The following is a 25,521-nucleotide window of genomic DNA, read 5'->3' as shown; positions in this document are numbered from 1 at the left end:
TTGAAAACTGCTGCTTTTGTGATGTCTAGTTTATTTAAACTCATCAGATCTAATTTTCAGAACTCAAATGTGTCTCCAGCTCTTTGTATGAGTGAACCAAGAACAATGAATGTTAAAGTTTCGGATAGCTTCCTACCTTCAATAGTTCAGCTATGGTTTCAATACCTACAGCAACACATTGTTCATGCAAAAGAAATACAAACATATATTGGCTTAAAAAAATAGCATTTTAGCATGTTGTATTCATATTAAATGAATTTCATATATAAACAACTAACCAACAGTCTATAATGCAGATTGGACTGCTTCAAGAACATAACTGAACACAACATCATTGGTGAAATTTAGTCAACAAAGAGTGTCCTTATGCACATCAGCAAGGGTTGCTCTCAATCATACCCAAAGCATTGAACATCCCAAAGGGTCAATTTTCACCCAGTTCTACAATGACGGAGTGTGATGGTGCAGTGTATGCCCATCACTGAGATTAATAGGAACTATAGGAATATCTGTGTAATGTTGTATGTACCTACCTTGATGTCCTGTGTAGAAGGGGATGAGGGCAAATGGGAGGTAAAGGGGACCGAGGCTTCTTGTCCCTTGGGCGGATCCACCTTCAGGGAGGGAGAGGGGCCTCAGTGTTCTAAAGGGGGGAAACCTGCAAAGGAATTAATTAGTTAATTGATGAATACTTACCGGTAATATGTATATATTAGTCACAACTAGTCAGTAGCTGTGTAGATGGCTGTGTATATATAGGTTTGTGTGTGTATGTAAATTAGAGCCCTGGGACATTGTCCCTCTGAGCAAGTTATTAGTTTAGTCGGGGCGGGGCTTCGACGATGAGAACGCTCGGTGTTCTTTCAGCTAGGTCTTCTCAGCTACCTGTGGGAGGAGTGGTGTAATCCCAGTGTGATGCTGTTAGCTGCTTGTAACAGCTAGGGAATAACCTGTGTGATGAGGATTAGCCTTGCAGCGAAGCCTCAAGTTTATCTTTCGTTTTATTTCTGTTTGATTCAGTTTTTCTTTTGTTTTTGTGTGTAATAAAATAAGCACGTGTGCACTTGAACTTGGAGTCTCGCCTCCTTGTATCCACACCCACGCCCATAGCGCCAACTTGGCCGTACGTAAATCTCGGTGTCTCTTCTTTTGGAGGTTGCACCGTTACACGGAGATTCCCAGTTTTAACACCTGAACCACTAGCTACCGCAACATCTGGTAACATAAATTGGAAATGGGCGTAAAAGTCCATATCTCATGTCACAGCACGCTTCTCAAGGAACAATCATCACAAGCACAACAGTCCTTAAAGTCCCAGAAAACAGCAGTGGAAAGATAATGAGTTGTATTCTGGCCTGTATGCAACTTTATGTCACACAGAACAGGCATGTGTAGGCCATACTGAGGAGAGGTCACCAGTGCGTCAGTTAAATAGCTTGGTGTCTTGCCGTCTTTAATGCATTTGTTTCCTTTTTTTTTATTAATTAGGACTTAATCCAAGTAACGTTTAGACAATTTCAGAGCATAGTAAATTGTCACCCTTCACATCACTTGCTTACACTTCACAGCAATTGTTCCTGTGACTGAGGATCTGGAACTAGACAATTCACAAACCAAGACAATAATATAAAATGCATCTGAATACTTCCTGCTTATAAACTTTAACTGTCCAAAATGGCATTAAAAAATGGAAATGAAGGAAAACTAGGTCAAGGCAAAATCTGGAAGAACAAGAAATCTCTGAAAATAAACTACTTGTATGCAAAACTCTCCCTAAGACATGCATTACATGTATTAAATTCAGCACAGTAACACTGCATTTAAACATGTAGAAAATCAACAAAATATGTAATTTGACCAGAGGTGCCTAAACTTTTACACATAACTTCATAAAAACACTGAGAAAGTCATGGGAGATGGAAAAAGTGTTTAAACATATAATGTTATTCCTAATGTTTTTTGGCCTAGTATCCCTTGTATGTGGTGTTGTTGCTTTTTTATTTAGGCTGCAGCCCATAAAGGTCTGTAACTGGCTGCATGGAGGGTGTGCTTACACACACTTAGCCGGATATTTAAATCAAAACTGACCTGTGTACAGTTAATAATTTAATGTAGAGTGTAGATGTTAGTCTTGTATATTGTATGTAAATGTTTGATTTTTTTTTTAAACAAGCATGGTAGAGGATGCATTATTAAAAGTTAAAGTTTCTTCATGACTATATCTTACCAAGTTGGGGTTGTGGGATGAAGCTCAGCAATCAGCTGTTTAGAGATTGTAGTAGCTTGGCTATGAAGCCAGGTTAAACAAGCGTTTGAACAATTTGGTAATACAACTCTCTGACCAACTAATTTTAAAAATTGCTTTTTCCTCATCCAAGTAACAATTATTTATGAGTGATTGCTAATTTTTAATTAGAGAAATTGTAGAGAAACTTGCTCATTGATTTCTTTACAGTGGTCATGACAGGAACCAGAGGTCACACCATAAATATAGGCATTTTAATTATGATCCAAAACCACCACTTAACCTTGAATAACATCTGAATAACTTTGTCTTATTTAATTTAAATAACATAAGTAGAAATGTATAATAATTAAATTATGCAAAAATTAGAATTCCCCTGTAAGGATTGCCACAGTGAGGCAGAGGATGCCTAAGCCAAGCATCTCAGATAACTTGCCCATAATCTATGATCAGAAATTATGTATATGCAACGTATTTCCAGTTGAGCTCACATTATTGTTCTACTTCACAGTCCATTTTTTCAATAATAAATAATTGTGTGCTGTCCGTAACACTAAGTTTACATATTTTTGTGACCTATAATTATAAAACTATAACTGAGAATTATATTACAGCAAGCAGCAAGGTTAGTCCATGTAGTGTTGCGTGATTTTAACCATCTTTAGCATCTAAAACTGGTTGGGTCGCATTGCTTGTGCAATGTCAAATGTAAAGTTGCTAGTATGATGAGCACTAGTAGTAAATACACGAAATAAACAATGTATTCTTAAGTATAATCAAAATGGCTAGGGGAAAAACCATCCAGATGTTATTCAAAAGTTTGCATACAGGTAAATTATGCAAATTTAAATCAAGTTCTACATATTAAATGCTGCAAAATAGAAATGTTCTTGCACTGAATCAATCTGAATCAATGCAGTTTTTTTTCTTCTTTTGAGAGAACATCTAAATTAAGTGTGTTTTAGATCTGTTGTGGTGACCACACCAGTTCTGCACCACACAGTACCACTGACACACTCAAAGCACACCATTGTCAAGCACACCAACATGACCACACGTCATGTGTTTTTAACCTGCCTCATGCAGTATGCATGATCTTGCACATTCGAAGTTATTGAGTGTCATTTGAATGACAGCAGCAAGGATGCATGGTCCCTGGCATTAAAAGTTCATAAACCCCTGTAGATTCAGTACTGCAGCCGTGTTTTTGAGGCTCAGGAGGGAAGAACTCACATTTAATTAGAGATCCACAATAATATCAAAATCATATCTGTTTCTGACTAATCTACAGGCAGTTTGTAAACTCTTATGGTAAATTATCCTATTTAAGACTTGTTGCAATAACACTGTTGATAAATATATTCTATAATAAAAAAATTACAGCTTTTGGAATTTGAAAATTGCACTCTTTCAAAATGAATTCAGTATAAAACAAATATTTATCTTTCAGCCATATTGCAGACAGGTTGTATTGTACCAGCTCAAAGTCTAACATCAAGTCCAGGTTTCGTACTTCAGGTTTGATTTATGAAGCCAAAGAACCAAGTTTCTCATAAATATTTTTTCTGTACCAACAATCAATATTTCAGTTTTTTCATGATTTAACTGTAGAAGTTTTGTGATATCCACTAAGAAATATCTGACACACAGCTGGTCAGTCTGTCTACGATCATCTAGTCTTGATCATCAAAAGGAATGGAAATGTATAACTGGGTGTCATCAGCATAAATATGAAAATCTATATTATGCTTTCTAATGACACCATCTAGAGGCAGCATACAAAGAGCCAAAGCAAAAGCCCTAAAACTGAACCTTAAGGAGCTCTACAAGAAATCCCAAATCTTTTTGATTAATGATTTCCAAGTGAAACCATGAATTATGTATTATCTAAACATGATTTAAACCATTCTAATATCTTGTTTGATATTAGATATGCATGTAATTGTTTGAAAACAACCTTTTCTAAGACTTTACTTAAAAAGGTAAATTTGAAATAGGTCCATAATTATTTCGTATGGAAAGATCAGTGCTACTCTTTTTTAGCAGAGGCTTCACCAATGCAGTTTTAAAAGTGTCTGTAAAAACCTGTTGACAGAGAGCAATTTTCAATAGTTAAAACATCATTGTTAACACAATAAAAAAATCTTAAGGAATGAAGTAGAAACAGGCTCAAGATCACATGTGGATGAACCTAGTTTGTTTACAACAGTTCAGTAAGCTCCTAAACTGTCTTACCAGGTCTATTTTATTTTGAAAATGAATTGTGAACTCTTTTCAAATTTTAGGAGACAAAATTAGCCTGAGACGTATTAGCAGAAAGGCTGGGACTAATTAGTCAATCTGTGGTGGAAAAAAGGATTTTGGTATTACCTTTGTGTCTTAATTGTGTATTAATTACACTAGAGAGGTATGACTGTCTGAATATTTTCATAATATTATTATAAACTACTGGATTATTATAGAGATATGCTCTTTGAGAAAATCATAACATACCTGCAGTTTAGTTTTCCTCCACTTTGATTTACAACAATTTCTCTTAAGCTGGCTTACTTCTGCATTCATCCATGGATTTTTATGAGTGCAAGTATTATTTGAACCCTTATAAAAATTTTTAGCCTTTTTTTTGCCCATTTCAAAATGCAGCATGCTTTCACTCCACATGTTGCTTTGTGGCTGCCAACGTTACAAGAATGCAGCTCAGACCATGGGGAGAGAAAGGAGACAGCAAGAGAGTGAGCAGAACAAGAAAGAATAGTAAATGAGAAAAGAAAGAGCTGGATAAGATTTTTTCTTACCTGCTAATCATTAGACTTTATTTAGTCTATTAGTTTGGTTGTGATGAGTTACCTGTTGGCATGTTTCATATTGTACTTTGATCAATACAGTAGTTGAATTATAAGCTTTTTTTTCCATGTTGTGTTGTGTCCAGTTTGAATCTGGATAAACTTGGGCAGAATAGAGAGCTTCTGGCAGCTTGTCTGAACGTTATTTTCCTGGACATCATATTCCTCCCAATGAGCCATCACAATCCCCACAAGTTGGCACCAGTGTGTGTTTTTAGGTAACCAAGTAAAACCTGACATGCTAATAAACCATTCCATATTTGTAAATAAAGAATTTGGTGTTGTTACTATTATATACAACCCCATTTCCAAAAAAGCTGAGATGCTGCACAAAATAAAAAAAGAATGCAATGACATGCAAATCATGTAAACCATATTTTTTATAGGAAAATACTACAAAGACCACATATCAAATGTTGAAACTGAGAAATAAATGTTTTTTGTCCCAGAGAAGGTGGCAGCATTTCTGGATCCTGTTTATGTACAGTTCCTTCTGCGTTTTAGAGTTTTAACTTGCATTTGTGGATGCAGCGCCAAACTGTTTTCACAGACAATGGTTTTTATAAGTGTGAAAAACGTTATATGCTCATATCGTCCTTCACAGCATAGTGAACCTCTCCCCATCTTTTACTTCCGAAAGACTCAGCGCCTCTGGGATGCTTTTTTTTTTAAATTTTTTTAAATACAGAGTCATGTTACTGACCCGTTGCTAATCAACCAACAGGTGTTTTTCAGCATTACACAACTTTACCAGACTTTTGTTGCCTCCGTAGCAACTTTTTTGTTGTGAGATCAAATTCAAATGGGCAAATATTTTTCAATAAACAATAAAATCAATGAAGTTTCACCTTTTGATATGTTATCTTTGTACTATTTTCAATGCAATATGGGACATAAATGATCTGCACATCATTGCATTTTGTTTTACATTTTGCACAGTGTCCCAATGTTTTGGAAATTAGGTTGTATATTAACTAATATGTCCATTTTTAAGTGTCAACTTCTATTGTCAGTTACTGTGTAACTGAAGACAGATTCCTTGTATGTGCAAACATACTTGGCCAACAGAGGACAACTGCCTGATGTGTTGATTTGGAAAAAATAGAAGGTCATCAAATCTTTCATCAAAATATTGGTATTCATTCAACACAAACTAACATTCACACACACTGCTTTATGTACTTGCCCATTTGCAAAGCTTAATCCAATTGTCTGCTGAAAATCAATTCATGAATCTGAAAATCCCAGTTTCTGGATCTGGATCTGGATCTGAGCCAACCAATCTCTGTAGCCTTGCAGAATCAAGACATTTTAAACTCTGAAAGTCAAACTAAGTCTTGATCTTTGAACGAAAATTGCATCAGACCTGAACCTTGAACCTTCTCTTCCCAGCCATCGCTGCTTTAACCTCGCTCATCTTAATGCACGATCCATAACCAATAAAGCCTCGTTAATCAACAACCTGGCAACAACCTGGTGACTACTCACATTTAAACATGCTGACACCCCCAGGCTACAGTTATCTCTCAAAACCCCGGCTGAAAGGGAGAGGAGGTGGTCTGGCTGTGGTTCATCATTCCGGTTTAACGGTCAAAGAACTTTCCCTATTGAGTACTACAACCTTTGAATATATTGCTTTGAAGGTTGTTTCCTTCTCACCTTTACTGTTCCTGTTAGTTTATTGCCCTCCCAAACCTGCTGCAAACTTCTTGTCTGAACTTAATGAACTCCTCACAATCATCTCTTTGCTCTGCCATAATTGTGCTTGGTGACTTCAATATCCATGTTGATGCTGAATGCTCTTTCACATCTGAGTTCATTTCAGTTTTAGAGTGTTTTAACTTGATGCAGCATGTTGATTTTCCAACTCACACTCATGGTCATACCCTTGATTTACTCTGCTCTACTGGTTTGAATGATATCTCTGTCTCTGGTTCAGTTTCTGGTATCTCTGACCATAAGCTCACTGAATGTAGTTTTCATTGTTTTACTCATCCCCCCTGCAAAAAAAATGATATTAGGTCTGTCAATCTCGATCTGTTTGCTGCTTCTCTTCAGTCTTCAGCCCTGTCTGACCTACAAAACCTATCATCCCCTGAGAGCATGGTTTCTCTTTATAATGACACCATCTCTGGACTGCTTAATGATTTTGCCCCTTTTAAGAATAGACTTCTCCCTGCCACCCGCTCCTGTCCATTGGTCGGCGTCTTGAGCGCCTTTATATATATAAAAAAAAAAAAAAAATACTAATTAATAATAATTAATACTGCCCGCTCCAACTACTACTCCATCATAAATAATGCTAAGTCTAGGCCAAAAACTCTCTTTCGAGCTGTTAACAAACTTCTCCATCCTCCTGTATCAGCGTGCCCCCATTCAGCTGAGCAATGTCAGGCTTTTCTACATTTTTTGACAAGAAAATTAATCAGATATATAGCCTCTTTTCTTCTACTTCTCAGTCATTTTCCTTTACAGATTCTCCTTCTTTAAACACAAAGCTAACTTGTTTCAAATCTGTTGACTCCTTTTTTGTCTCTGAGCTCATCACTAAATCTAATGCTTCCTCCTGTCAGCTTGACCCTGCCCCCACCCCTCTACTCAAGGCCTGTCCATCTGTAATCAACACCCCAATTGCTATAGTGATAAATTCATGTCTCTCTTCTGGTTCTGTTCCTACAGCCCTTAAAACTGCTGCAGTTACTCCGACACTTAAGAAACCTGAATTGAACCCAACTTCTCTTTCTAATTACAGACCCATCTCACACCTTCCATTTTTAGCTAAAGTAATGGAAAGAGTGGTTGCTTCCCAACTCCAGAGATTTCTGAGTGATAATGCCCTCTATGAGCCATTTCAGTCTGGTTTCCACACTCACCACAGCACTGAGACAGCTCTTCTGCGAGTTGTTAATGATCTTCTCCAGTCTGCTGATAGTGGTTCTCTCAATATTTTCCTTCTCCTTGACTTAAGTGCAGCATTTGATACTGTTAATCATGGTGTTCTCATTTCTCGTCTTTTCTCTATTGGCATCACTGATGCAGCCTTACAGTGGTTCAGGTCATATCTTACAGACAGACACCAATTTATTACACTAGGCCAACAGAAGTCCTCCTCCTCTCCTGTTAGATGTGGTGTCCCACAGGGCTCAGTTCTTGGACCCCTACTTTTCTTATTTACATTTCACCCCTTGGGCAGATTATTCGTAGCCATATCCTAAACTTCCATTGTTATGCTGATGATATTCAGTTATATCTCAGTACACACTCACCCTCAGATTCCCCTCCCAGTACACTAATTGATTGTATTTCTGATTTAAAGCTTTGGATGCATAATAACTTTCTCATGCAAAACACTGATAAAACTGAAGTCTTACTGGTTGGCCCTAAACATTTACTATCAAAATCGTCCAATTTTTCAGTTAATATTGATGACCTGCTCGTTAAGCCTGCACCTGTTGTTAGAAATCTTGGTGTTTTGCTCGAGTCATCACTTAAATTTTGATCTGCATATCGAGTTCCACACCAAGACTGCATTATTTCACTTACGTAACATTGCTAGTCTCTGACTGCTCCTGACTGATAAAGATGCCAAAACTCTGGTTCATGCCTTCATTATGTCCCATATTGACTACTGTAACTACCTCTTTGTTGGTCTCTCTGTAAAGTCTATCCAAAAGCTACAGTACATTCAGAACTCTGCAGCTAGAGTGCTCACCCATACTAAGCGTTCAGCTCATATCACCCCTGTTCTCCAGTGCCATGGCCCCCAAACTCTGGAATTCTCTTCCTCAATCCCTCAGGGACTGCTCTTCTCTTTCCTCTTTTAAATCTGACTTAAAGACTTTTCTGTTGAATGCACATTTTTCTTCCTCCTCCCGTTTTTTTTCGTCCTGCCCATGCTATGTGAAGTGACCTTGGGTTTGTGAAAGGTGCTATATAAATGTAATTTATTATTATTATTATTATTATTATTATTATTATTACACTACTAGTGCACATGTATGTATGCCACACACATGATGCAAACATTGACATATTAACACAAGGAACATATTTAGGCACTTCTTATTTTTGCTGTGTTGAAAAATGTATTGTATCAAGACACCACTTTGTCACACTGACTTGAAATCACATTTTGTGTAAAATGCCTAGTTAAGATATAAATGAGACCAATGGCTTCAGACAACTGAGAACAGGTGCACCTCTGTAGTTAGAAAGGCCAAATCAGATTATTATCCCAGCCTGATTACCAGCTCTACAAACACTCAGATCTTCTGGAAAACTGTAAAAACCCTTAAAAACAATTCCTCTATCCTTCCAACCAGTGTTATAGTTGATGATCAGCTGATATCTAATCAGAAGGAAATCTGTAAAGTTTTTAAATACATATTTTGCTGCAGCTGGTCACATTTTTGAAAATACTAACTCGAATGTGCAGTTAGATAAAACTGACGACAACTCTACTGCTACACAGAGACATGATCTCTTCACACTCCAGCCCTTCTCTCCAACTACAGCAGCTAAATTTCTTACTGCTATTAATCCACAAAAAAACCTGAAGATGGGCTGGACCCTTACTTCCTGCGTCTAGCAGCCCCAGTTATGTTAGAATACATAACATTTTTAATCTCTCTGTTTAATCATGTCGAATTCCCAGGATCTGGAAAATAGCTCATGCAACTCCCCTGCATAAAGGAGGTGAAGCAGCAGATGTAAATAACTACAGGCCAATCTCAAAATTTTCCTGTTTAGCTAAAATTTTAGAACTCCTAACAAATAGTGAACTTCAATTCAATAAAAATAATTTCTACACAAAAATCCTGTCCTGTTTAACTATCAGTCTGGCTTTAGAGAAAGACAGCACCAATTTCTGCTACCACATTGGTTTTAAATGATCTCTACATTGCCATAGATAGGAAGAAGCATTGTGCTGCCATTTTTATTGATCTATCAAAAGCGTTCGCTACAGTTGATCATACTCTTTTTCTAAGGAACTTACAAAATATTCGCTTTGATATAAATGCACTAAAATGGACCCAAAATTACCTGTCAGACAGACAACGATGCATAGCATTGAGTAATCTGACAAATCAGATTTTTTGAGTATATCCACAGGAACCACAAGGTTCAATTTTTGCCCAGTTTTGTTCAATATGCATGTTAATGAACTTGCTGCCTTTGCCTTAGACTGCAAAGTACACCTGTATGCAGATGACACATTTTTATACTGTTCAGCTGACTCTTTATGCTACAATAAGAAAACTGCAATGCTCATTTAATGCTTTGCAGGTTGCTTTGCGTAAACACAAATGCTACGAAAACTAAGTTCATGCTATTTTCCAGATCAACTAATCCAGATTTCAATTCTATAAATATCACTACCCTGATGGGATCCACCATTGAGAGAGTCACAAAGTACAAATACCTTGGCATATGGCTGGATGATAAACTCACTTTTAAACCCCATAATAATAAAGTGGTTAGCAAATGTAGGCAGAAGCTCAGTTACCTATATAGAAATAAATCCTGTTTCCCCATATACATTAGAAAAAGAATTGTTGAGGCAACCTTACTATCTGTCATGGACCACAGTGAAGTAATTTACAAACACGCATCTGCCAGCTGCCTCAAACCACTGGACTCAGTCCATCACTCGGCACTGAGGTTCATCACTGCAGACTGGATGAGAAAGCTGGTTGGCCCTCGTTAGCTACACAGTGGGAAATTCTCATTTATAAAACATTCTCTGGCCATTTGCCAGAATATATTACTTCCATGATATCTGTAAATAATGGTATTTATCAGACTCGATCCAGTGGCTGGATCACATGCCAGGTACCGATTTTAATTATTATAGTTTTATTAATTTGTCTTTTTAATAAATTTGTTTAATTTTTTTATCTTCATTTTATTTTATCCTGATGTTGTTAACCTTTACATCTTTAATTTCTGTTTTTATTATTAATAATTATTATTATTATTTAGATTTGATGCATTTTTTTATTATTGTTTCACTTTTTATACTTACCTGATTTGAGTCTTCATTTATTAAGTTTACTTTTATCATCTGATATGTTCTGATATGTTTTATCATATGATATGTTATTACACATTATCAATCCACTTACTCTGTACTAACTGGGCAACATTGTAAATGAGGGGCACCCTCAATGTTCTCCGAGATGAAATAAAGGTTGATTGGTTGATTGATGTGAAACATAATACAAAATGTTTATATCAGTTTGAATGATAATAATCAGCATAAATAATCAGTCAGGAGTTAATAAATGCAGCTCTAACCATTAAAAGGACATTCCAACACATTGCAATCCTTAATCAAAATTCAACTACACCAAAATGAACTAAGGTGTCCTAGCACAAATACATAAAAATGACAAAGAATAGGCTTTAAGTATTAACAGCTATTCATGCTATTGCATGTAAACCATCCAAGTTCTTGCCCCCTGCTGTTGCCACAACAACAGTCCTTGGCATGATCTCTTTTTCCACATTGTTCTTCTTTAAGTGAATTGTTAATAAGATATGCTTTATTTTTTCACAAACTGAGTGCATTTACACCACTTATACAATCATTAATGAAGGAGCTGACTTGATAACATTAACACACGAGAAAATCCAAGAATTACAAAGCCTCGTTCAAGCAGACGTATCTTTAGAACTAACTAGGCAAAAAAAAATCTAGCTAGATGAGAGCTTTATTATCATGAATGTATTAACTGGCTCATTCACAGATTACAGGTTAACTGCTCAGCTCTGGTTTGGATGAAGTGATAAGAGCATTATTACTACAACAAACTATTTGACAGGTTTTACAAGTTAATAAATCAGAAATAAACTGCAGGGAAAATACTCCCAACAGCTGCATTACTCAGCCAAGTTTGATTGAAGCTGCTTCTGTGTTGTCTAACCTCTTTTAAACCCATCAAATCTTATTTTCAGAGCTCAAATGTGTCTCCAGCTGTGAATGAAGAACAGTTGGTGTTAAAGTGTCGGACAGCTTCCTACCTTCAGCGGTTCAGCTCTTCTTTCTGTTCCTCCAACATCACTGCATAAACTACTGAGCACGCCACAATCTTCTGCTTCTCCGCTTTAATGAGCTGGGGAAAGTTATAGTTACACAATTAGCGCCACCACCTGGCCTGAAGCGGCTTCGAAAAAAACATTCTTCTCCCGAACACCACTGGATCTTTTGAATTACGAGGTCGAAAAATGTTGAAATATGAATATCGCTATGTGAGCTAAAGCTACTGCGCACTGAATTCACCTCATTAGCCTGGCAGCCTCCGTAAGACGGTTTTGGCAGTAAATATTTCCATATTCAGACTGAGGGCAGTTGAAAAGAAGTCAGAACTAAATCAGCAGGTTTCCCTGCAGTTCTCCCATCTTCATCTGATGCTCACTGAAACACGGTAGATCTCTCCTTTTAGCTGGATTTGAAAAGATCCCCAAACGTAACGTTACCTGCGCCCAGGCTGATCCAGTACAGACTCATCTTAATATCACTGCTCACCCCTGATAAATATCCTGATTATTATTTTAACGCTGGTAACATTTTTCTGAGGACATTTTCTCAGCACATTCGCCAGCTTTTTGTTCGAACAAGTGAGGGACTTCAGGGAGGTCTGAAATGCATGATATGAGGAGGTTTCACTTTTTATTAGTTTTTATTAGTATTATAGCTCCTTAATTCAGAGGATCCAGTGGTATTGGAGAATACTGTTAACAATACAAAACATATCAGGTCCTGAATCCGATCTAATATTATTTTAATGGTTATAAAATGGTTAGAGTAGAAAACTCTTGTCAGAGGATATAGGAAGGAATATTAACACTCTTCAGAAATCCAGCTGTGGTCAATTACTTTTCCTTGGATTAATAACTACAATTTACAAATAATGCTTTTCTACATTGCTTTTCTACATAAATTATTACAAATGCTCATTTTACAGGTGTTAATGTTTCAGAACTACATCGAAGCTCATTCATTTTTACTTCATCTAAATATCAAGGTAATATTAAAGGTTATGTAACTCTCCATCTATGTCAACACTGTTTAATAGCACACTTAACGAAAAGTACTTAATATACATCAAACTGTCTAACTTATGTTGCCAGGTTTTGCTTTTTTTTTTTTTGGACTTTACGATTTTTGCTTCAGAAATTGTTCTGCTGCTTCTGACCTTTGGTGCTTTTCAACAGGGGCGGGTCTTAGGGTGTTTATGAATCTGTTCAAATTCTGATTTCATCTTTCTTTTTTTTTTCTCTCATGTTGCATTGAAAAACTCCATTCACCCTCCGTGTTATTATTCATTGAGGACTCGCTCCCGCCCTCTGGCGTTTGACATAAATGAAAGCCATTAATAAGAGGCCATTTCTCCTCTCTACAAATTCTCCAGTGAAGCCACTTCAGCGCAGGTGGTGGCGCTAATTCATCGACTATCTGCAACTGAACTAAAGCGGAGAAGCAGAAGGTTGTGTTGTGGTTAACAGACCACGCCTCCGCGCTCATAGAGTGTTGATGGAGAAACAGAAAGAAGAGCTGGACCGCTGAAGGTAGGAAGCTGTCCGACACTTTAACGCTCACTGTTCTTCATTCGCTCTGAGACGAGCAGCTGGAGACACATTTGAGTTCTGAAAATAAGATCTGATGGCCAAGCCGAGTTGCTTAATTTGGGCTACTTATATGTAACCATAGCCTTGATTGCTGTTTCTCTGAGACCTGGAAACACTGCTAAGGATTACAGCAGCTCAGCCGCGGGAAAGAGCTGCACGTATGAGAACCGCACATTTTCTGCACAAACCGCCGGATACAGGTCTGATCTTGCGGCGCAGGACTAATTAGAGTGCTTGAAAAAGCACTCTATTGTTATTTCTTATTCTTCTTCCACACTATTCTGCGATTAATACAACAATAACCGCTTAGCGTACAGACTCCGTTCAAACTGCGTTTCGAAGGTGTCGGCGCTGTGACTTGTGCTATGTATTTTTGGAGTCGACTGGATTGGTAGTTTTTAATAAAATTGAGTTTGAAAATTAAAAATCTCCCACAAGAACGAATGGCGGAATATCTAATACTTCAAATTCTAACTGACATCGATGATGTCACAGCAGGCCTCACACTCAGTCTCACAGACACAGCTGTCACGCAAGAAACCTGCTTTAAAATCCTTAAACTTTCACCTAGAAACTCTCTTTTAGTTTTAAATGGTAGAGAAACCTGTCCTTTCTGAAACCTCAAAATATCTAATTATTTTATCAATTAGCTTTGAAGTTATGAGTATTTGTTTGACACTAGGCACAGAAAACTGCCCCATTCACTCCCATGTAAATTTCTCAAAATCAGAATCTGCTTATTTCAAGATTTTCTCTGTGTTTAACTGGTCATAACTCAGACATTTTCTTCTCAATACACACAATATTACAAAATAATCCTCAAGGGGTCTTATCTCACACCATCTATCCGGTTAAGCGTTAGAGTAAAAGGTTTCCCGAGTTATGACTGTTTGTTTGTTCAGAGGGTGCAAATCAGACTCAAACAAGGCTTCTCCACTAAGCTGCATAATAACAGAGTGACAGTTCATTTGAATGACTCCACTGCCAAATTAAACTTACTGATATCTTAATTCAACTGGCACCTTATATACACCTCAAATTAATTGCTACCTTAAATCCACTACCATCTTACATTTACTGATACCTTAAATCAGCTGCCATCTTAAATCTGTCTGTGTCCAATTAATTGCTGCCTTAAATTCACTCCCACCTGACTGATACTGTAAATTTACTAATACTTTACATTTACTGCCACTTAAATTTTACATTAAATCAACTACCACCTTAAATCTCAGTGTGCTTTAAATTAATTGCTACCTAAAATACACTACTTTCTTAAATCTAATGCCTCCAAAATTCCACTGCCACTCCCATATTTCCTGATATCCTAAATCCACTACCGCCTTAAATGTACCAATTAAAATACACTCACTTTAATTCACTCCCACCTTAAATGTACTGATATCTTAAATCAACTACCACATTAAATCTCAGCCTGCCTTAAATAAATTTTTTACCTCAAATCCATTACTGCCTTATATCTAATGCCTCCTTAATTCCAATGCCACCCTTAATTCCACTGCTACCTTGAATCTACTGCCACCTTAAATAATGCTGTGCTACCTTAAATAAATTACCTCAAATCCAGTGCTTCCTTAATTCAAGTGCTACCTTATGATCACTGCCACATTAAATTCACTGAAACTTTAAATTGATTGCCAACTTCAGTTTACGGACACCTTAAATTGAATGTCACTGTAAGTTCATTGCCACCTTAAATTTGCTGATCGCATGGGGTTTTTCACATCTTCCCAAACCAAATTGTGTCTCTCTACTACAAGAAATAAAATATAATTTACAAAGATGGAGCTAATTACCTTTATCTTTTGTTGTGTGAATATCCAAAATTGATGTATTCTTCCTGAAATGAATCATGTTTCTGTGAGCCTTGTCATCCCACCCTCTTGCTGGTTCTCCACTCTCGATAGTACAGCTATTAAAGTTCTATTGGAAGCACCAATCAAAATTATCCACCCTCCAAAAGCTTAAACATCTTGGAGGACTTGGAGCCCCAAATTTTTATTACTGTTTCTTACCATACCAGCTACTTTTCATTCAGCATTGGACAAACACAAACCAATTAAATTTAGACACTGAAGACCATTTAATTCAAGAATTAGTCATTAACAGAACTTCTTTTGTAGACCAAGTAATAAATTCACTTGTATTATGTGTAATTAGTTGTATGATGTATTTATAACAATTTTATTAATTCAACACAGCAAGTACCACCCTAACTGCTTGCTGTAATTAACTACAACCCCAATTCCAATGTAGTTGGGACATGGTGTAAAACATAAATAAAAACAGAATGCGATGATATGCAAATCCTTTTCAACCTATATTCAATTGAATACACTACAAAGACAAGATATTTAATGTTCAAACTGATAAACTTTATTGTTTTTTGCAAATATTCACTCATTTTGAATTTGATGCCTACAACACGTTCCAATGAAGTTGGGACAGGGGCATGTTTACCACTGTGTTTCAGATTCAGATTCAGATTCCTTTATTGATCCCAGGGGGAAATTGCAGACATCAATTACATCACCTTTCCTTTTAACAGCACTCAATAAGCGTCTGGGAACTGAGGACACTAATTGTTGAAGCTTTGTAGGTGGAATTCTTTTCCATTCTTGATTGATTTACAACTTCAGTTACTCAACAGTCCAGAGTCTCTGTTGTCGTATTTTGCGCTTCATAATGCGCCACACATTTTCAATGGGAGACAGGTCTGGACTGCAGGCAGGCCCGTCTAGTACCCACACTCTTTTACTACAAAGCCACGCTGTTGTAACACGTGCAGAATGTGGCTTGGCATTGTCTTGCTGAAATAAGCAGGGACGTCCCTGAAAAAGACAATGCAGACTTTAGACTACAAATATAAAAAAAAGGATGTGAGCTCAATTGGCAAAATATACACAGTAGCACGTTCTCTATGACAAGCAATTAAAAACTTGAGTAATACAATTTAAAACCCTTCACAGAACCCACATTACAGCCCATAAACTGCACCGTATGAGATTCAGCCACAGTAATACATCCAAACTGCCCACTCTCATTAAACACTTTCATGCCTTCTAGCTGTATTTAGATAGCCCTTTGTTTTGTAAATATGATAATTTAGCTAGCTGGCTAGCAACTGATTCATTTTTGCTAACATTTAGCAATCACTGCTAAATGATTGCTAAATAAATTTTATATTTTATATTAGTTAGTCTTTCAGTGGTGTCACTACATTGTTCTAAAGCTCCAAATGCTCATTTAACCTGGATTCATAGCCAAGCTACAAAGATCTCTAAACAGCTTATGGCTGAGCTTCTGGACTTGGGTAAAAAATTGCTAAACTCAAGTGCTAAATTATTAACTGTACAATAGTCAATATTGATGAAAATGTCCTTTTAATTCTAGGGCCAAGATTTATTGTGGAAAAGTGCCCCTGTGCAGCCAATTACAGACCTTCATGTACAGTAGCCTAAATAAAAAAGAAACACATTCAAAACAGCAACACCACACAGAAGAGATACTAGGCCATTGGGGTCATAACGCTTTCACCCTTAAGAATAAACACGTCATGTTTGACACCGAAGACAAAGAGAAATACAAAACAAATCCTGTTACAGACAGTGTAGGTTAATAATTAGGAAGTATTCAGATACATCTTATATTCTTGCTTTGTAGGAGTTAATTATTTTTACTTTCAGATCCTCACTCACCTGTTTGGATAAGCCTATGGCTGTGAAGTGTAAGTACTCAAAGAGGTTGGATCACATAATTTATTATTCTCTGACATTGTCTATACATGACTTGGCTTAAGTTCTAATGAGTCAAATAAGCGCTAAGACTTTACCAAACGAAAAAGGTCCAGTAACATTCAGTTGAATCATTTTGTTAACCACAGTGTTCTAACAATCCTAGTCATTTTTGCCATGGAGAATTTAGTTTAGACCTGGAGTTTCCTATAATGGCATGATTAGAGGACTTCAGTGGCCCATATGTCTAGTTGAAAATTTCCACACCAGAAAAAAGTTTATTCTTTCTTTACACTTTCTGCCAGTTGATGTATGCGGAGCATTCATGATATGAATCAGACTACTTTTGCACTTTGAGCTTCTTTTTTTTTTCTCCTTCTCCCAGGAATAAATGGTGTCCTTTTTCAAGTCTTCTTCTGCACCTTCCTACCCAGCTTAAATGTGTTGCTGGAAACACATCCGGATATTCCACGAAGAGGGATGTTAAGCTGCCGAAACAGGTTAAATACAAGACTATGGCATCCAAAAGACATTCTGGTATTCAGCAGTCATCATCTGGCCCCCTCCACATGAACACATCTCGCAGACAAGCACAGAAACACAGCAAGGAGAGAAATCATTACTGCTTAGAGTGTGGAAAGAGTTTTACTGTGCAAACTCGTCTCAAAATACACCAGCGGATTCACACAGGAGAAAAGCCGTATCACTGCTCAGAGTGTGGGAAGAGTTTTACTGTACGCAGTTCTTTACAAAAACACCAACGCATTCACACAGGAGAGAAGCCGTATCACTGCTCAGAGTGTGGGAAGAGTTTTACTCTACGGAGTACTCTCCAACAGCACCAGCGCATTCACACAGGGGAGAAGCCATATTACTGCTCAGAGTGCGGGAAGAGTTTTACAGCACATAGTTCTCTGCACCAACACCAACGCATTCACAAAGGAGAGAAACCATATTACTGCTCAGAGTGTGGGAAGAGTTTTACTGGACAGAGTTCTCTCCAACAACACCAGCGCGTTCACAAAGGAGAGAAACCATATTACTGCTCAGAGTGTGGGAAGCATTTTACGGCACAGAGTTCTCTCCGACAACACCAGCACATTCATACAGGAGAGAAGCCTTATCATTGCTCAGAATGTGGGAAGAGTTTTATTCAGCCAAGTTCCCTCCATAAGCACCAACGCATTCACACAGGAGAAAAGCCCTATTACTGTTCAGAGTGTGGGAAAAGTTTCAGGCAGTCCAGTACTATGAGGACACACAAGTGCACTAAGAACAATGGGGAAAATGGTCAGTAATGAGTATAACCTTAACATATTCCAAAAATAAAAGTCTGCAGGGAACATTGTTTCTCCTAGAGAATGCCACTTTGTCTTTGCTTTTAATCTTTAGGAGATATTTTCGGTATGCTGTATGTTTGGAGTGTTCTTACAGAAGACTGTAATGAAGGAGATATGACCCTGAAGACTGTAACAGTGAAGTACTCCTGTGTCCTGTGAAGGACAGCAAGATGCACTATATGGAGAAAAGTACTGAGACACACATTACACCCACAGGAGCTTTTATGACATCCCGTTCTAAATCCATGAGCATTAATACGGTGTTTGTCCCCCTTTGCAGCTATAACAGATTCTACTCTCCTGGAAAGGCTTTCTACAAGATTTTGGAGTATGTCTGTGGGAATTTTTGCCCATTCATCCAGAAGGTTGGATGAGAGGCTCTGGCTTGCAATCTCCTAGTTCTCTTTTAGTTCATCCCAAAACTGTTTAATGGGTCTGAGGAAGATTTCCCTTCACTGGAACTAAGTGGTCTAGGCCAAACCCTGAGAAACAACCCCATAGCATTACCCCATCTTCACCAAACTTTACAGTTGGCACAGTGCAGTTAGGCAGGTAATGTTCTTCTGGTATTCACTGAACCAAGGCAGCATGCTTTATCCACCTATCAGCAATGGGTATGGCTAAAACACCTGAACTCGATCATTAGGAGGATTGTCCCAGTTCTTTCTCTCCATATAGTGTATTAAGCTATCCGAGTGAATGTACTGCTTCTCTCTCCTCAGTATGGTGTACTTATGGCTGTTTTATATTGCATACAGTTACACACAGGCCAGACTGCAAGTCATCTATAAACTTTCATTTACTATTTTGAGAGACTTTAATGATTGTCCCATTGATGTTCTTTGTGTTGCTTGGAGAGTGATTGTTTCTTGAAAAAGATCCTGTGATGGGAGATAAGGTCTAATGGTACAGGAGTTTGAACTGGGTAAGGGGTGACCATTTGGGGACATTTAAAACCTTGGGCCTGACTAAGAGTGACTCCTGCTGATGTTATTAAGATATGCATGAAGTACATGTTGACTAAACCGAATCAATATGACACTGTTTTGTTCCTTAAGTATTTTAAGTCACATAATATTTTTATTGGAGTTTGTCCCGGTGGACGAGAGGGTCGCCTCAATGCAAATTAAAATTGCAGAGAGGAAAACTTTGACTGTTGTCTGTGCGTATGCACCAAACAACAGGTCAGAGTATTCGGCCTTCCTGGAGCGAGTGGGCGGGGTTCTGGAAAGGGTCCCACCTACAGACTCCATAGTCCTACTGGGAGACTTCAATGCTCACGTTGGCAATGACTGGGAGACCTGGAGAGGCGTGATTGGGAAGAACGGCCTGCCCGATCTAAACCCGAATGGTGAGTTGTTATTGGACTTCTGTGCCAGGCATGGATTGTCCATAACGAACACCAAGTTCGAACACAAGAATGTTCATAAGTGTACATGGTACCAGAGCTCCTTGGGTCAAAGGTCAATGATCGACTTTGTTGTCATTTCATCTGACTTGGGACCATATGTTCTGGACACTAGGGTGAAGAGAGGTGCTGAGCTGTCAACTGATCACCATCTGGTGGTGAGTTTTTCAGATGGCAGGGAAGACTGATGGTCAGACCCGGTAGGCCCAAGCGAATAGTGAGGGTGTGCTGGGAACGACTTTCAGAGGCCCCTGTTCGGAATGATTTCAACTCCCACCTCCGGGAGAGCTTTTCTCACATCCCGGAGGAGGTAGGGGACATGGAGTCTGAATGGACCCTGTTCAAAACCTCCATTGTGGAAGCTGCCAGGCGTAGCTGTGGCCAAAAGCTTGTGGGTGCCTGTCGGGGCGGTAACCCAAGAACCTCCTGGTGGACACCGGTGGTGAGGGAGGCCGTCAAGCTGAAGAAAGAGGCCTTTAGGGACTGGTTGGCCCGAAGGACTCCCGATTCAGCAGATAGGTACCGACAGGCAAAAAAGGTGGCAGCTGCAACTGTGGCAGAAGCAAAATCCAGGGCATGGGAGGAGTTTGGTGAGGCCTTGGAAAAAGACTTTCGTTCGTCCTCAAAGAGGTTCTGGACAACTGTCCGGCGACTCAGGAGGGGTCGGGGTGGCTGCGCCCAAGCTGTATTCGGCAAGGGTGGAGAAACTCTGACTTCAAATGAGGATATTGTCGGTCGGTGGAAGGAGCACTTTGAGGAACTTCTTAATCCGGGAGACGTGCCTCCCTCACGGGAGTCAGGGCCAGAGGCTTCTGGGGTGTCAAGTTCCATTTCCCTGGTGGAGATCACTGAGGTAGTTGGTAAGCTCCTCAGTGGTAAGGCACCGGGGGTGGATGAGATTCGTCCAGAAATGCTTAAGGCTCTGGATATTGTGGGGCTGTCATGGCTAACACGCCTTTGCAATATTGCATGGACCTCGGGAACAGTACCCTTGGACTGGCAGACTGGGGTGGTGGTCCCTATTTTTAAAAAGGGGGACCGGAGGGTGTGTGCCAATTATAGGGGTATCACACTGCTCAGCCTCCCTGGGAAAGTCTATGCAAAGGTGCTGGAAAGGAGACTCCAACCGATAGTTGAACCTCAGATTGAGGAGGAACAGTGTGGATTCCGTCCCGGCCGTGGAACAATGGATCAGCTTTTCACCCTCTCACAGATTGTTGAGGGGGCATGGGAGTTTGCCAACCCAGTCTACATGTGTTTTGTGGACTTGGAGAAGGCTTATGACCGTGTTCCTCGGGATATCTTGTGGGAGGTCCTTTAGGAGTATGGGGTGCCGGGGCTACTACTCCGGGCTATCCAATCTCTGTACTCCCGGAGTAAGAGCTGTGTCCGTATACTCGGCATTAAGTCAGACTCTTTCAGGGTTAGCGTTGGACTTCGCCAGGGTTGTGCTCTGTCTCCACTCTTGTTCATGATATTGATGGACAGAGTGTCCGGGTCAGGAGGGCATTATGTGTGGAGGCCGGAGGGTGGCGTCTCTGCTATTTGCAGATGATGTTGTTCTTTTGGCGGAATCACATGGATGCCTCCAATGCTCGCTGAAGCGGTTTGCAGCTGAGTGTGAAGCGGTTGGTATGCGGATCAGCGCCTCCAAGTCTGAGTCCATGGTCTTGGCCCGGAAAAGGATGGCATGCCCACTCCAGGTAAGGGGAAAGGACCTGCCCCAGGTAGAGGAGTTTAAGTATCTTGGGGTCTTGTTCACGAGTGACGGGAAGAGGGATCGTGAGATCGGCCGTAGGCTGGGACAGGCGGCAGCAGTAATGCGGTCACTGTACCAGACTGTATTGGTGAAGAGGGAGTTGAGCCAAAAGGCGAAGCTCTCTGTTTACCGGTTGATCTACATCCTAACCCTCACCTATGGTCATGAGCTGTGGGTAATGACCGAAAGAACGAGATCGCGAATACAAGCGGCGGAAATGAGCTTTCTTCGTCGGGTGGCGGGCTACACGCTCTGCGATAGAGTGAGAAGCTTGGTCATCCGGAAGGAGCTCAGAGTAGAGCCGCTACTCCTCCGCATTGAGAGGAGCCAGTTGAGGTGGTTCGGGCATCTGATCCGGATGCCCCCTGGACGCCTACCGGTGGGGGTGTTCCAGGCACGTGTTCAAGACCCCGGGGCCACCCTAGGACCCGCTGGAGGGATTATGTCTCCAAGTTGGCCTGGGAGCGGCTTGGGGTCCCCAGGAATGAGCTGGAGGAAGTTGCGGGGGACAGGGTCATCTGGGATTCTCTGCTCTCCCAACTGCTACCGCGACCCTGTTTGGACTAAGTGGGCAACGACGATGATGATAATATTTTTATTTATTTTTATTTTATAGTCCCGCGACCCTGAGTGAGGAATGGCTTATTTGTACTGTTGAATCAATGTGTATACAATTCTACATCGAGATTGTCTGTCTTACTTGGATACACTTTGCATAAAGTTATATCTATTGTTAAGCGATTGCTCTCACACCCCCCCCCCCCCCCTGCTTAAGTAAAAAAAAAAAATCTTAAAAAAGGTTATAAGTAGGCTAAAACTGAGATCTCTCCTTAGTTTTAGCAGACTGATATCTTTTTTTTTATTTTATTAAAATTTTGTGTACTTTTTGTGTAAGGTTTTGTGTGTTTGTGTGAACATGGTAACCTGTTGAGATTTGTTGTCCAGTTTAGCATTTTTATTATTTTAAAGTGTTTCCTGTAGTCCCAAAAAACATTGTTTCCTATTAAATTTTATAATCTATCCAAATTTTTAAAATTTACCATTTGGTCTTCTTTTTTTTATCTTTTTGGGGTATATCGTATTACAGAAATTACATATTGGCATTTTTACTACATTTCTAGATTTTTATCATTGTCAATCTCCACCACTTGATAAGCTTTAGCTGCTTTAGATTTTGAGATTCAACAAGACTAGGGCCTATCTCTCTTTAGCAAAAAATAGCAGGCAGCACAGTTGTTTAAATTATTCTGCCATGTTATATAACCTATATAGATTATTTTTTTTTATGTCTGCATACAAGGGATCTGTCATAGTACACATGTAACATACTAAACAGACCAGAAAAGGACACAGACAATAAGAAATATTAAAAAGAAAAAAGACAGCAAAATAGTCAAAAACAAATAAAAACACAATAAAAGAATAAAAGTGTAAATATTTAAATATAAAAGAGCTAAATAGTTATGTGAACACTTTAAATTACACAATGTGTAATATGCACAGAGTCTCAGAACATAAATTACTAAACTAAACTAAAATACAGTTTATAACAGGATAATATGAACATTTGTACAGTTGCATACATAAGCATTGTAGTTTAGAGGAGTTATGCAGTAGGAGAAGGGTTTGGCTATATATAGTGAAGGTGCTCTAGAATTTCAGCATGCTATGCTATGTAACTGCATTTGCAATAAGAGTTTATCTTCTTTCTCCACAATGGTTGAGTTGTGGATCTGAGTCACTTAAGAAGAGCTGCAGTGCATTTAGGTGGAAATACAGTAAAAATTAAGAAATTAGTTGTTTCCACAATGACAGGTGATTGCAAAATGAGCGAGTAAGCTGTATGGCATCGAGATTGATGTAATAAAATTAACACCAAGAAATCATTTCATTTGCAAAGCAGAGATCAAATCTTTGTCCTAATACAGATACTGAACTTTGACAAAACTTAGTATGTTTTATGGTATTATTATCATTTAATAACTTCTAGTTTATGATTAAGTAATATCTGGAACATTTTTAGGAACACTGTACATCTTTATTTGTGTGCAAAAGAAAAACAAGACAGTAACATCAGTTTAAAATGCATTTATTGTTCAGTTCATTAAAAAAAACCTATCAACTACATGCCTTTTGCATAGGCTTGTTCCATCTGACTTCCTTCAACCTCAATTTCGTGACTTTTATAAAAATAAGTTTGATAATAATAATGTATTGTTAATACTGCAGCACTTCTTATTGTAAGCACTTTTGCATTCTTCTATATTTACTTAGAATTCATTTCAAATTCTGCCCACAGTTTATATCTAATTCATATAATAAATGTTAGCAATTATATAAAATAGAGATTTTAAGACATTAATGTCAAAACTTGATCAGTGGTTAAATATACACTGAGTACAGAGCCAATTCTTCTAAATTCTGAATTTACCATTTCAAAAGCTGGATTATTTTTGATGAATATTTATCATGTATTCGTATAATCTTGGTTGGTGCAGCTCAACCCTAATTATTTACTGTTTATGATCACTAAACCCTCCTGTGGTATGTGAACCCCCAGTATTGTGTCAAATGACATTGGTGTATGTCCGAAAATTCTGACATTTTTCTTAATTTCATTTAATTTAAGGCTATAGTTAGTTATAGTTAGTTCCCCAATATGGCTGACACAAACAGCTTTCAGCACAGGGCAAACTCAAGCTCTAATAGATCAGTATTTTACTCTTTTGTCATAAAAGGCTGTATTAGAGAAGAAAGTGGTTCTTTTCTAACCCTTCTGGGTGCCTTGTAAACTCCAGACTGACCCTATAATACCACATAATAAAAAAAGTTTTAAAGTACACTGCATTCACATTTTTTCTTGGGAAAGGGACATATTTGTACCTTTTCATAGTATGAAAGTATTTGCTCCCTTCCCAAGTCCATCGCTATTGCATTTAGTCAGTGTTTTAGATCATCAAACTATTGCTAGTATTAGACATAAAGATAACTTAAGTAAATACAAAACACTTTTTTTAAATGATAATTTCAGTAAAAAAGTTAAAAAGTTACTATATCAACCACTTAACCAAATTCAATTAGGTTTCATTGGGTTTCACTAGGTTTCACTAGCCACACCCAGGCATGATTATTGCCAGACCTTTTGAATCTAAACATTACTTAATTACTTAATGTCTGGCAATGTGAAGCTGGCTAGGAGGTCTCAAAAGCAGCACTAATACAGGTGTGAAACAAATTCATTGAAATCTACCTGTCTGGAAAGAGTTACATAGCCACTGCCAAGGCTCTGGGACTCCAGTGAACCACAGCGAGAGACATTATCCACAAATGGAGAAAACTTGGAACAGTGATGTTTCTTTCCAACAGTGGCTGGCCTACCGAAATTTCACCAAGAGCACATCAATGACTCATCCAGGAGGTCAGACAAACATCTAAAGAACTGCAGGGCTAACTTGCCTCAGTTAAAATTAATGTACACGAGTCCATGATCAGAAAGACACATTTGCAGATGGGCATTCACAGAGAGTTGCAAGGTGCAAA

The 25,521-nt window shown here is 38.6% G+C and overlaps 2 protein-coding genes across 4 annotated transcripts in view; one reads left to right on the top strand and one right to left on the bottom strand.

Moving 5' to 3' along the window:
- LOC108412759 (gastrula zinc finger protein XlCGF7.1-like) overlaps positions 1–12,208 on the bottom strand; it is a 43,935-nt gene extending 31,727 nt beyond the window's left edge. For 2 of the 3 annotated variants that reach the window (XR_005131486.1, XM_017684930.2), the window contains exons 1-2: positions 12,112–12,208; positions 534–658 (exon numbers count right to left, since the gene is read on the bottom strand). The gene's annotated coding sequence lies outside the window, so the exon portion shown is untranslated. Of the gene's footprint in view, positions 1–28; positions 166–533; positions 659–12,111 lie in introns of those variants that run through there. The other variant, XR_005131487.1, reaches the window with a different exon arrangement.
- Positions 12,209–13,563: 1,355 nt separating this feature from the next.
- LOC108412760 (zinc finger protein 665-like) overlaps positions 13,564–25,521 on the top strand; it is a 32,508-nt gene continuing 20,550 nt past the window's right edge. Inside the window, exons 1-2 of the mRNA XM_037545434.1 lie at positions 13,564–13,659; positions 17,860–18,769. Of these exons, the coding sequence (XP_037401331.1) occupies positions 17,990–18,769 (780 nt within the window). The 5' untranslated portion in view covers positions 13,564–13,659; positions 17,860–17,989. The remainder of the gene's footprint in view (positions 13,660–17,859; positions 18,770–25,521) is intronic.

This window comes from Pygocentrus nattereri, chromosome 15 (genome assembly GCF_015220715.1).
Source record: "Pygocentrus nattereri isolate fPygNat1 chromosome 15, fPygNat1.pri, whole genome shotgun sequence".
Taxonomy (NCBI): domain Eukaryota; kingdom Metazoa; phylum Chordata; class Actinopteri; order Characiformes; family Serrasalmidae; genus Pygocentrus; species Pygocentrus nattereri.
Note: the sequence above shows the minus strand (reverse complement) of the source record. Positions and strands in the feature narration are given on the sequence as shown.